Source organism: Trachypithecus francoisi, unplaced genomic scaffold (genome assembly GCF_009764315.1).
Source record: "Trachypithecus francoisi isolate TF-2019V2 unplaced genomic scaffold, Tfra_2.0 Lachesis_group10, whole genome shotgun sequence".
NCBI classification, from domain to species: Eukaryota; Metazoa; Chordata; class Mammalia; order Primates; family Cercopithecidae; genus Trachypithecus; species Trachypithecus francoisi.
The window spans coordinates 46,691,528-46,705,551 of NW_022681455.1; the positions used below are offsets into that span (position 1 = coordinate 46,691,528).

Here is a 14,024-nt window from a genome sequence, read left to right on the forward strand (position 1 = left end):
AGGGAACTTCCTACTTTAAGTTTTAATGGCCTTCCTCCCTAATTTCTTGCTTTAATTACAAATGTTCAGTTGCACCACCATTTACTTCTTCAGTTCTGTCAGTAAATACATAAATTATTTTCTGTTCCAGGATGTCAAGTAAAAATTAAATTATAATCTATGCCAATTTATTTCCTTTGAATGAGGAAAAGGAAGGTCAACTTGTATCAGAAGTGCCCAAATGGCTATCTCCACAACAATGTTCTGCATACAGGTGATCTCACTTTTGTATTAAAAAATAATCAAAACATTCATCATTCCATTCTCTTCAGCTAAACCCCACTCCAGCAACCCCTTATGTGCCCGTCATGAACACTGTCATCCCCCGCCTGTTTGTCCTCTGAACTTTTAATTTGAGACAGTTTTTTCTCCACCTTCTACCCTTCCAGCTCTCACTCATTTATTTCCACTACACTTCCTTTTCAGCCTCAAGGATGCCTACTCCTCCTACTGCTTCTTCTTATCGGCCTTCTTCCGCCTTCACTTCCTTCCCTTTCCACCTGATACTTAGTTCACACACAAAGGTAGCCTGGAAGTGCGGGGTTAACATCCCCAGAGGTAATCATTAATGAATGAGAAACAGGAGCCAGTCAATAATTGCTTCTACTTATCTTTAATGTGGACAATTCTAGGAAGTATTATCTATTATTTTCAGGTGATCCCAGTGAAATTGAGCTCTTGATGCTGTAACTCCTACCTGAAAAACAGAACCTTAATAATGACTTACTCTCTTCCTGATCCCTCACTTATGCTACCTGCGAGAACATCCCAAATAAGCTATCTGCACACAAGTCCTGTCTCAGGCTCTGCTTTCAGTAAAATCCCAGTTAACACATGAGAATTTATGTGGAATGTATATTTATATATAATATAAAACCCCAGGCTAGGGAAATAAAATGAAATATGGGACTTCCAAGTATATTTCGCTTAACTATTCATTATTCCAAAGGTCAACAGATCTCCTGTGTCTGCATTCTTTTTTAAAGTGCATAAACCTGTCAGCCAACATTCATCCTTACTGAGCAAGAAAAAGCAGCTAAGCATGAGCTCTGAGTGACTGCAAATTTGGCTAAAGTGGACACTGTATTCAAATACAGTGCTTCATTGTGACCCTTAGCTGTTTGGGAGAAGAAGCCTTCCCTCAAAACACACCTACCATATTCAGTAGAACCTGCCAAGTTCTAGTCTGCAACTTTCAGAGATGTTGTGGACTTCTGAGCTGCTTTCTTCAGCTCCTTCTGACTCCAGATCCCTGAGCCTATAAGCTAAGCTGTGAGCTACTAACTCAGCTTCAAAATCACTACATTAGTCTGGAAGAGTTAATGCACGTCAAAGTACTTAATTTTCTCCTAGGGAGTCATGTGCTTGCTAGTAGAAAATGGATGACTAAGCAATCATTATCAACCTCATGGGATAATTCTAGCCCAGGGAAGCAAATAAGCCACAGAAAAACAACATGTACCACACAAAGCTTCCTCGCTGTGAAATAAGAGAGGCAAGCAGCTCTTTATGGAATACTGGAAGATAAATTATGACATAAGTGTTCACTCTGTTATTAGTGTCATATGTTTTCCTGAACACGGTAAGATTTCTTTTCTGGATTTCATGGTAAATATTTGACAGTTATAAGTCTTTAAGAGATTCCACTATACTTACTTGTCTTGGCACACCATTATATTTGTGTTTCTATGTATTAGCAAAAATATGATATCTGCCAAACTATAATTGCAAACACCTTGAGTCAAAACAGTGCTTCCACATTAAAATATAAATCAATACATCAATCAACATACATTTACTGAATATACTCTGTAGAGAAGGTATAATCCTGAGCATAATAAAGTATAGAAATGAATGTAAGACACCATTCCTGTCCTCACAGTTCTCAGAAATTATCATTTTATTACTTTTAGCATTAGATATGTTTACAATAAAGAATTATGTTAATGGAGCCTAGGAGTTCCAATTGTTAGTTGAGAGTCACATTAAGAAAAATAGAAATTTGTAGAAATAATTATTAAATTTAAAAAATCTAAGCCTTATAGTCTTTTCAAAATAGAGATTTAAGTATGCTACCTTCACAGTGAATTTAATGTGATAAGGTTTTCATTCAAATGACGTTATATCTATTAAATGTTTTAATACAGTTATGCATGAAATCAGATTCCAACTTCTTTAAAAATGTGGTTTTTTTTTTGGATCATTTGATCATTTCCTCTAAACCATGTATTCCGGTCTCTATATTACCGAGAGTGATGTTAGATTCTTGGTCTACTGTTGAAGATACCAAAGGCATGCGCCATTTGAATGTGTTCTTGAACTAAGTCCCAAAACAAAGTGAAGCAGTGTTTTTTTGTAGAGCTCAGGTCTAGGTGCTGCCAGGTGGGGTGGTGCCACTCCTGCAGAAGGCCCTGGCCCTTGTGAGGCCCAACAGATGTCATATTCTTTGTTTATATTCAATTCGGCATTGCCCTTCTGGCTGGGGGACACCCACCAAATGTAGAGAACTCTAAAAACAGAAATGCAGAAGAAATAGAAATTAAGAGACATAAGACCACATTTTCAGACCTAAGGTTTATTCCATTGTAATCTTCTCTAAAATGTACACAGTTTAGGTTTTTCAAGTTGGGAAATGTTTGCATCAATGAACTTCACAATGTCCAACATCAACTTTAGCCTTCCATTCAGGCAGAAGAAAAAGAATACAATTCCTTATTCTAATAACAATCTCTTTAGTTTTACACACCTGAAGGCTATGGGCCTGCCACCCTTCACTTTATCTGGCTAAAGAGGTTACCACAAATAAGGCTCTTTCTACAATTCTGGCTCAAAAACTGACACTTCATTTAGAATCACTGGGTGAGATCTCCCTACTGCAGGCTATAGGTGTTTAAAGAATGATGTGGAGTTGGTGATGTGAACCACTTACAGTGTATTCATGATCATGACTTTCCAGAAAGATATATATATTTTTTGAGACGGAGTCTTGCTCTGTAGCCTCCATAAAGATAGTTTGTAGATTCCAAATGTTCTGACTTTTTTCACCCGAGTTAGAAATAAGATATGAAACTGTGTAGGGTCAAGTGGAGGTCAGTGTATCGTAAATAATACAAAGAGATTTTTGAGGTTTTGGGGATTAAAAAAGAAAAGGAACCTTTTATGTCAACCATGAGGGCTGAGGTGAGATGAGGAATGAGGAAAGATGAGGTGGATCTAATTTAGAATCAGTCTATTTTCAAGTTTGAATGAAATAGGGCACAAAATGGGCTCTTTAGCAAGGAGATTCTTCAGAGAGTTGATAGAATAAGTCACAGGGGACCATGAACCCACTGAAATTGCATCCACAACTTTGTGTGTATGAAGAAGTATGCACTTTTCTACAAAGGGGATCCATGTGTTTTGTGAGATTTCCTAAGGCTCTATGAACCCAAAAAGTAAAATGAAACAAACAAACAAACAAACAACCATACAAAGAAATAAAAACCCACTACGTTAGCAAAAATGTGCTTGCTTTTGCAAGAGAATTAAAGTTGACTCTTCCTTAATGCTCAAAATGGAACAGCCCCCACAGCCACCATCAGGACACTGCTGCCTGATCACAGATCCTTAAACTTTGTAGTATTTCCTTTTGGTTTGGTTCATAATGGAAGGGAATTAACATTACATTACTTAAGGCCCTTTGAGGTAAAATGAAACATTGGGCTGTTGCAAAATTAAAATTAGAGATTCTAGCATTTGATTTTTTCTACTATGTTAAGTAAATTCCTTCAAGGGAGTTGGTTTCCAAGTCCACTGATTTCCCTGCACCAGACAATAGACTGTTCAGGACATGCTTTGACAACCCATCCCTGCCTTCTCCTAGAAGAGCCTGGTGATTTGAAGGCCATTTCCTGCACTTTCTGATCACCTGATTTTACAATTTATTGAAACAAGTTCAATAGTTAAATAATGTTAATTGATGTTTCTCATTCAAGAATAAGAATTTTGAAATAAAATGCTCTTTGAGATCATGGGAATTCACTCAGACTTGTACTTTTTATAACATGAGAGATCATTTCTTTAAAAAATGTTCTCAGTGGTGTCAAAACATAAATAGGACATATACAAAATAGTGTAAGAAATTAAATACAGATAATAGAATTCTTAGGAAGAAACTGCTAGGAAAAATCCTGCCTAAGGAATTAGTCAAAATTACTAATCTCCATGGTTTTAACAAATACCATCCTTCTCATCTGAAAAGGCATTCTGATGTCCTCTTGCTGGTGGGAAAATCTTTGTATGTTGAGTTTAATCCTGAGCAAAATTGTGACATTCAACTCAGTGGATCAGGAATTACTATTTGATGTACATAAAGTCTGACCCTGATGTTCATTTTGTCAACAACATAGCAGGTAGCTGAGAACCTTTGTGAAAGTTGTTTTGAGTTCCCTTTCATTATAAGATTCTGAGAGCTCTTCATCACTGATAAGTTACTTGTCCTCAAAATAGAAGTGCAAAAGAAATCAAGTGAAATACTGAAATGTGCATATTTGTGAGTAATAAAATATTTTCTGTGTCACTTATGCACTTACATAATTCCTATTGAAATGTCACCCAAGAGTTTTATTTATCTCTCCATACATTAGCCTTATTATATCAAGAGTAAATCAAAGCATAAAATGCTATGTGAATAGCTCTGAGATTGCAATGCTTAATTTCTGATCTTCAGCCCCAGTTTAAATAGTACCCTTTACCCAAAGTTTTCACATGATTTCCAAACATTTGGATTTAAATTGAACTTCTTTTTATTTCTTACAACAGAGGTCCTCAAAGTGTGGCACCCAGAGAAGCAGCAGCGGCAGCAACATCACCTGGAACTTGTTAGAAATGCAAATTCTGGACCGGGCGCTGTGGCTCACGCCTATAATCCCAGCACTTTGGGAGACCAGCAGATGGCCAACAGGGTGAAACGACGTCTCTACTAAAAATACAAAAAATTAGCCAGGCATGGTGGTGCGCACCTGCAGGCCCAGCTACCAGGGAGGCTGAGGCATGAGAACCACTTGAACCCGGGAGGTGGAGGCTGCAGTGAGCTGAGATTGTGCCACTGCACTCCTTGGAGACTCTGTCTCAAAAACAAACAAACAAAAAACAAAACCAAAAAAAAAGAAAGAAATACAGTTCTGTAGCCCCTCCCTGGTTCCTACTGGATCAGAAATTCTAGTGATAAATAGCACCTTTATCCAGTCTGTTCTAACAAGCCCTACTAGTGATGCTGATGCTCACACCAATTCGAGAGCCACTGATCTATGAGAATAGACCTACAGAAAACTTAAATGACTGGAATATTCAATAGTTTGAAGTAGGAATAAAGTCATGACCTTTTCATTTCTGTTCACTGTTTTTACTGCTAGGTTAGTTTTTTTCCATGCCGTTGCTTTTCAGATGCACCAAGGGCCATGACTTGCATTGAAAACAATAGTTCACCTTTGGATCACGGACATTCTTTTCTAGAAAATAAGGGCAAAGTGGCTAGGCACAGTGGCTCACACCTGTAATCCCAGTACTTTGGGATCACGAGGTCAGGAGATCGAGACCATCCTGGCTAACACGGTGAAACCCCGTCTCTACTAAAAATACAAAAAAAAAAAAAAATTAGCTGGGCACGGTGGCGGGTGCCTGTAGTCCCAGCTACTGGGGAGCCTGAGGCAGGAGAATGGCGTGAACCCTGGAGGCGGAGCTTGCAGTGAGCTGAGATGGCGGCACTGCACTCCAGCCTGGGCAACAGAGCAAGACTTCATCTCAAAAAAAACAAAAGAAAAAGAAAAAGAAGGGCAAAGTTGGGGCCATGTTTATTTAACTCAGGGAAAAGTGTTCAAATTGATAAGTGCATTGAAGAGCTCCTAACACTGGAAGTGGTGGAAAGACTGCTATTAAGGCCCAGCCAGGTAGTAATTGGGTACATAGATTAGATCCTGAATTAAGGAGACCGAGTATCTTCTCAGTCTGGTTCAATCCAAGGCACCTGTTAAGATCAGGCCTAAGTGAGGAAATGTCAGCTCCTCCCTAGTAATTAAAACTGGGGGAGGTGGGGGTGGTTATGTCATATTTATAATTAGTCATGATACTCAAAATTCTGAAAACATTTACCTGTTTGGGTAATGGGTCCAGAAGACTACAGTCATATTTATAAAGTATTAAAATAACACATATCTGAACCTCTAACAGAGCAAACCACCTGAAAGAAAAGAATACAATTGTTATTTGATTAAGATGTATAAATATCTGCCAACAGAGAATATCTAGACAGTACACATATTTCAAAGTAAACATGCTCTTCTTTACAATATACTCTTTTCCTATTTAAAGGATAGAGTGGCGGGGCGCGGTGGCTCAAGCCTGTAATCCCAGCACTTTGGGAGGCCGAGACAGGCGGATCACGAGGTCAGGAGATCGAGACCATCCTGGCTAACACGGTGAAACCCCGTCTCTCCTAAAAAATACAAAAAACTAGCCGGGTGAGGTGGCAGGCGCCTGTAGTCCCAGCTACTCGGGAGGCTGAGGCAGGAGAATGGCGTGAACCCGGGAGGCGGAGCTTGCAGTGAGCTGAGATCCGGCCACTGCATTCCAGCCCGGCGACAGAGCAAGACTCCGTCTCAAAACAAAAAATAAAAATAAAAAAATAAAGGATAGAGTAAGAACTGAACTCTTCACTTTCTTAATACCACATACTCCATAGGGTAGTGGGATGATTAAATTGCTTTAAAATGTATATAAAGTGCTGAGCCAGTGGGAGCTCTCAATAAATGACAGTCTCAAGTCTCTCTCTTTAGGACTGTGTTTTCCAGTATCATAGCCATTAGCTACAAGTGGCTATTTCAATAATTAAATACATTTAATATAATTAAATAATTAAATACATTTAATAAATAAATTTAAGATTAAGCAAAATGGAAAATTTCAGTTCCTCGGTTGCACTGGCCATATTTCAAGTGCTCAAAAGCTGCATGTGGTTATGGGCTACTATACTGGACAGTGTATATTTAAGACATTTCCATGATCACAGAAGGCTCTGTTGGACAGTCCTACCTAAGTCTAGACCCTGTTGCCCACTGGAAATTACTGCCTGAATGTTCTACAGTAACATCAAATTCCCTAGGACCTCCAAATCCACTTTTCCTTTTGCATTCCTTGTCTCTAGAGTGCCCAAGCATTTTGATCACACACTCTTGATAATAAAATATTTCAGCATGCCCTGCAATATATTGATACTCATTTATTTTAAATTACACACATATACTACACTGTTTAGTGTCTATTTTCTAAGACACATACAAATAGAAACTAAAAAACTGAAAAAAGTATAAATAGAATTCTTTTATTTTTCCTTGTGTCCCATTGGGTTGTTTTGAACTCTCTGCAGGATTGGGAAACCCGTTTAGGAAACACAGCCCTTAATGATACAATTAGTCCAACGAGACAGAACATTGTCATAGACTCAATCCTCTCCATCACTCTCCATATCCAATTAGGCACCAAGTCCTTTTTTTATTGTTCTCCTAAATAGCTCTTAATTCCCCTCCTTAACCCCTTATCTCCGGTCCCTCCATGACTCCCTCAGTGTAGTTCTTCATCATTTATTTCCTGGATTACTGAATCAAGTTAGCTTCCACATTGCTTCCAGTTTCACTTCCCTCTACTCTGTCCTTTATCCTACCACTGGAGTAAACTTTCTAAAACACAGATCTTCAAACACCACAGGAGAAAACAGTCAGCCCTTGAAGATCCGCCCCTTACCTATATCTGCAGTCTCCTCTCCCCGAGAGCTCCCACTTGATACCACGTGGCTCTAGCCATGTTATATTACCTGACATTCTCTGAATGATGATGCGCTGGGCCACAAGCCTTTCCCTTTCTGAGGCTCAATCTCCTCTGGAAGCATTCCTGATAACTGTCCCCGGGGCTGTCCTCTCCACCACATGGTTCCCTGGTCACATCTTACCCACAGCTGCTACTGCACCACATTTGTGATTGCTTGTTAGCCATGGCTCTCCCTGAGGAGGATTTGTATTATGAGGCCTTAGCACAGTGCACAGCACACTATTAGTACTTAATAATGTTAATTGAATAATAGTGATGGAAAGTGATGCCTTCCATAGAGCAGATTCAATTTCCTGCCCTCTCCACTGGTCTCTGTATTTCTGTGGCACTTTACATATCCCTTAACTAATGTCTTTATCCTACAATCCTACTATATCTTACTATATTACAGCTAGTAATTTGCATGTCTGTCTTCCTTTATAGACTACAGTCTTCACAAAAAAACAGGAACTATGTCTTATCTTTAAATCCTCAATGTTTATTGATTGAATGAGTGAAGGCATACATATTGATGATCTCATATTCATATCAAATAGTTAGATTTTTCCCCACTGCTGTTCTTGAAACATCTTGACTGTATTTTATTTCAAATGAAATCTGGAGCACTCCAGGTGTTGCTATAAGCCATCTGAATATCACATCAATTATTCAGTAATATTTATGATGCAAATGTAACCCTACTTACTTGCAAATGCTAAAGATAATTTATTCTAAAAGAGTATCAGTGTCTATGAAATAGAACATGCCTAATATTTACTGATTTGCATCAAAGTCAGCAATGTTTCTAAGAAAAAACAGTTTTGCTAACTTGTATGAAGGTTCAGAGTTTCTCACAACTAAGGTTTTGTCAAACTTTTAACCAATTGGAACTTCCATTCCTGGCCATGATAAAGTAACAAAAGTTGGTATTATCTTCCCGCCTTAACTCAGAAATGGGGCAAAATCCAGTGTAGGACAAAGATCTCCAGAGGAAGTAAAGAATGAGATGAACCCCTTGATTGCTTCAGCTTCCTGCTTCTGGCAGTTTCCAGGCCACAGTGCAAGGACAGAAATACCCACACAGGTCTGAGAGTATTATTAAGTTGAGCCAAGCTAAGGAGACTAAAATTTGTAGAGAAGAATATTAGAAAAGAAGAAGTTTCACATAGAGCAAGAGTATTCCAGGGATCTAGAGAGCGGTCTACTTGAGTATTTGGCAGAGTTCTGATCTCTGCACGTGTGAGAGGAAACTATTGAGGCTGAAAAAGAACAATGAAACGAAAATCAAAGCACAGGAACCTGAATAAGGCCAAGAGCTCACACAAGACATGGAGGCTGTGTTCACACAAGAAAAAGTCCGACCATCATATAGCACATGGACCATTAGCTAGAGCTCTTAAATGAGTATTGCCTTAGTAGTGGGATTATATTATTTTACATTAAATGATGCTCTGGATTTACCTTACTGAAGCTTAAAAACAAGTTTTGAAAAGTTGTTTCTCTAAGCAACTAACTAGATGTCATAATAAAGTCTAAACTAAAAGGATACGACACAGCCCAGTATCCATGGCACTTAACATTTATGGCTTGCCATCTATTCAAAGTTAACAGGCTTAGAAAACAAAACAGAAAAATGGCCCCAAACCAAGAGAAAGCCCACTGAAAAAATATAGGCCCAGAAATGACAGACATTAAAAATAGTTAATATACTCCACAGGTTTATAAAGGTAGGAAAAAAACAGCATGATGAGGGGAGAAAGATAAGATATTTAAAAAATAATTGTACTTCTAGCAATGAAAAATTCAATATCTTAAATGAAAACTAAACTGGATGGGATTAACAGACGGGAAATACTGCCAAAGAAAAGATAATGAAACTTACTTAACATAACAAAGAAAAATATCTAAAATGAAGTACATAGAATAAAAGGAAAAATAAATAGATTATTAACTTATAAAATAAAGAAGTCTAACATACATGTTATTAGAGATATAGATGAGCAAGGAGGGAAAATATTTTGGAAAGTAATAGCTGAAACATTTTCAATTTTTTTTGAGAATTTTTTTGACCCCAAGCAGAAGAAATATAAAGAAAATCATGCCGGCCAGGCACAGTGGTTCACGCCTGTAATCCCAGCACTTTGGAAGACCGAGGCCGGTGGATCACCTGAGGCCAGGAGCTCGAGACCAGCTTGGCCAACATTGCGAAACTTCATCTCTACTAAAAATACAAAAACATTAGCTGGGCATGGTGGTGTGTACCTGTAATCCCAGCTACTTGGGAGGCTGAGGAAAGAGAATCACTTAAACCTGGAAGGTGGAGGTTGCTGTGAGCCGAGATTGCACCACTACACTCCAGCCTGGGCAACAGAGTAGGACTCTGTCTCAAAAAAACAACAACAACAACAACCAAGCACAGTGGCTCATGCCTGTAATCCCAGTACTTTGGGAGACCGAGGCGGGTGGATCATGAGGTCAGGAGCTCAAGACCAGCCTGGCCAAGATGGTGAAACACCATCTCTACTAAAAATACAAAACTTGGCCGGGCGTGGTGGCGGGCGCCTGTAGTCCCAGCTACTCGGAAGGCTGAGGGAGGAGAATGGCGTGAACCTAGGAGACGGAGCTTGCAGTGAGCTCAGATCCCAGCACTGCACTCCAGCCTGGGTGATAGAGCAAGACTCTGTCTCAAAACAAAAAAAAGAGAAAAAAAAAAGAAAGAAAAAAGAAATCATGTTAAGGCAAATCATAATCAAACTGCAATAAATAAATAAACAAACCCAGGGATTAAAAATAAATTTAAGTAGCCAGAAAAGAAAGACATCATAAATAAAGAACAACAAACATTAAAAGTTAACATAGACTTTTTGTTGGAAACTATGCAAGCCAGAGGACTTACAATGTGTTTAAAGAATAGAAAGAAAAATAATAAGCAGACAAGGTATAAAGAAAGGGAGCTAATACTGTTTGTATTCATCTGTTCTCACACTGAAAAGAACTATCTAAGACTGGGAAATTTATGAAAAAAAGAGGTTTAATTGACTCACAGTTCTGGAGGCTTAACAGGAAGTATGACTGGGAAGCCTCAAGAAACTTACCATCATGGCAGAAAGTGAAGGGGAAGCAACACCTTCTTCACATGGTGGTTGGAGAGAGAAAGCGAGCGAAGGGGAAGTGCCACACACTTCTATACCATCATATCTCATGAGAACTCATTCGCTATCATGAACATCAAGGGGGAAGTTCACCCCCATGATTTAATCACCTCCCACCAGGCCCCTCCTCTTCCTAATGTGAAGATTCTAGTTCAACATGAGATTTGGGTGGGGACACAGAGGCAAACTCTATCACTGTTCCTTACAATAATGCACTAACTTTACCATGAGAGAGACCAGCCTAAATAATCTGGGGGTAAATATTTAGTTTCCTCCATAAGGATTTAGATTATAGCATGCATTAGGAAAAAAGATGATTGTCTTTGGGAAATGTATAAAAGAGAGAAAGAGACTGATGTTGAAATGACAATCAACCATTCAGTAGAAAATATAAAGAAGTAATATTTGGGCAGGTCTTAAGGACATAGTGTGCCTGTGCCCACCATGGACAGTTCTGAGGAACTCAAGTCCCAAGAACAACCATGGACGGTCCTGCTAAAGCCCCTCATATTACTCTATACTCAGACTGAGAAATGACCTATGGAGGGAGGGTGGTGTATCTTGGAGTAAAATCAGCTTCTCAGAGGAGGGATGACACTAAAAGGAGTTGCTCTGTGACTATTTTGCAAAGAGACAAACACATTGCCATGTAAAGGCATATAAGGTTAGGAAAAAGGAACCTTCTGTGAAGTGCTCAATTTAAGTGCTTTTCTCTGGGACTATAGGAAAAGAAGCATTTTATGTACAATTTTAATATTTCCCTACCTATGCTGTAATTTGTTTACCCTAAAAATTCCTTAAGAACTGATACATTCACACTATCTTGTGTCATAGTACAGTGGAAAGTAAAGAGGTGATATAATGGCAGGAAGCATGAGTAGCCTCACTTTCTTCCCTCTGCTGGAGATGATCTGAAAAAAGCAGCATCTCATCTTCAGTGTTGTGAGTGGTAGCACGTGGAGGAGCTGGGCGCTCAGCAAAGATTGCAGAACACTAAGGGTCAAATTTGAATGGATAACTAGGGTGTGAATGTAACACACCTGTCTTTTCTCTTGTCTCCTTTGAAAAAAAAAGTGATTTTTTGTGGGAACAGTAAAGCGACACTTAGATTATACACTAAGAGTTCTAACAATAAAATAAGACCCCCATTCATTCATTCATTCATTCATTCAATGTTTATTGTGTCTTTATGTGCTTTATATACTTCTAAGCACTGAAGTCACCCCAGGAAACAAAACCAATATTCATGTTCTCATGAAGCTTAAATTCTAGTAGAATACATAGTAGAATAATAAATAAGAACAGGAAAGGAAGTTGATGGAGGTGTGGGCTAAAATATTTTAGAGAAGGAAGGCCTCTCTGATGAGATGACATTTTATCAGACCCTAGAATAAAATAAGAGAGTGAGCCATAAAAGGTGCAAAAACCCAGAGTTAGAAGAATGAGTAATGATGATAAGGCTAATGTTAAAATGGGAAGCTACTAGACTGTTTTGAGAAGTATGACAAGCTCTGAAAGGATCCTGCAGTTGCTACACTGAGAATAAAATACAGGATGAGATGGATGGAAACGAAAAGAGTGATAAGAAAGCCACTACAATTTTCCAGACAATAGAAAGTGGTAACTTAGACCAGGATGGTAGAAATAGTTGTGAGCCACAGTTAGAGTCTGGATATATTCTGCAGGATGGACTGATGGTTTACATTATGCATGTGATGAATATAAAGGAGTCAAGGATGACTCCAAAGTTTTTGACTTGAGGAAATGCAAGGATACAGCTGTTATTTACCTCAGAAATGGGGAAGATTGAAGGAAGAGGAGGTTGATGGAATTCTAATCTGGAGCTCAGTTTTGGACTTGTTAAGTACAGCTCTCTATAGACCAGTGCCTTTTAGATATCCAAGGAGATGTTGAATGGAAGCCAAGTAATGAGCCCCATGATTAGGAAGGATTCATTCAGGGTCAGAGATAGAAGATTTATAAATATAAGAGTTATCGTTATTTAGACAATTATTTAAAGCCATGGGGCAGAATGAGATCACTTAGAGAGTGAGTTAAATAGACTTGATTTTAAAAAAATCTATGGAAGGAGCCCTGGAATAATCCAAAAGTTGGAAGTCAGGAAATCGAGGAAGAAGAGTGAAGGAGATGAGGAAGAAGTAGGCCAAAGGGCTGAATAATAAAGGAAGGTGGTGTGTCTGCAACCCCATAAAGAAAGTGTTTCATGGAAGGTGTGAGCCAGCCTATCAAACGGAAAGAAGGCAAAAAGCACCAATATGTGAAATTAGACATCAAGCTCCCACTTGCATAAAGTAACCACTTCCTTTCAGTACTTAGCTCCCTTCCTACAAGTAAATTAAATGAGCTCACTTTTCCAAATAACTAAGTCGGCATTTCAAGTAACTAAGTAGTGACTTCCTAGCATTCAATGTTTACTTGGCAGCACTAGAAAAGTGCTGGCTAATTTTGTATTTGTGAATTATAGAACAGTTTTGTAGGTTCCTTGCTTTATTCAAATAAATCCTATCTTATTATCATTGGTTTAAGCCCTTCTCTAATATTAGCTTGCTATTGACCAATGCAGTGATTTCCAGCTTCTCTGAGTTCAGCATCCTGGGATAAAAGGCCCCTGCCACTCTTCCTCTCAAGTCCCTAGAGGCACTGCAACAAGTGATAAAGACAGTCAACAATTTGGAGGTGCAGTGTGGGAGCTGTGCAAGTGAAGAAGGTACACTCGGCAGAGAGAAAATCCATTCCAAGGGACAGACTTAGAAGAAAAATAGTATCTAGGGACCTGCAAGTTGTTGACTCCCTGCAGAAGGTGAGGTGATGAGAGATGAAGGTGGACAGTGCAGCAGGAGCTGGTTCATAGAGGGTTTGAACGTGCCATGTGACAGTGTTGGGACTTTAATGAAAGTGCCCCTCAATAGACTGCACTGATTGAACAATTATAACTAGGTGTGGAAACAGGGTTTCTTGAAGTATTATTACAAC

The 14,024-nt window shown here is 38.8% G+C and overlaps 1 protein-coding gene across 2 annotated transcripts in view; it reads right to left on the reverse strand.

Moving 5' to 3' along the window:
• Positions 1-636: 636 nt before the first annotated feature.
• LOC117087312 (24-hydroxycholesterol 7-alpha-hydroxylase) overlaps positions 637-14,024 on the reverse strand; it is a 103,381-nt gene continuing 89,993 nt past the window's right edge. Inside the window, exons 11-12 of one of the 2 annotated variants that reach the window (XM_033217371.1) lie at positions 6,169-6,256; positions 637-2,548 (exon numbers count right to left, since the gene is read on the reverse strand). In XM_033217371.1, the coding sequence (XP_033073262.1) occupies positions 2,477-2,548; positions 6,169-6,256 (160 nt within the window). In that variant the 3' untranslated portion in view covers positions 637-2,476. The remainder of the gene's footprint in view (positions 2,549-6,168; positions 6,257-14,024) is intronic. The other variant, XM_033217370.1, reaches the window with a different exon arrangement.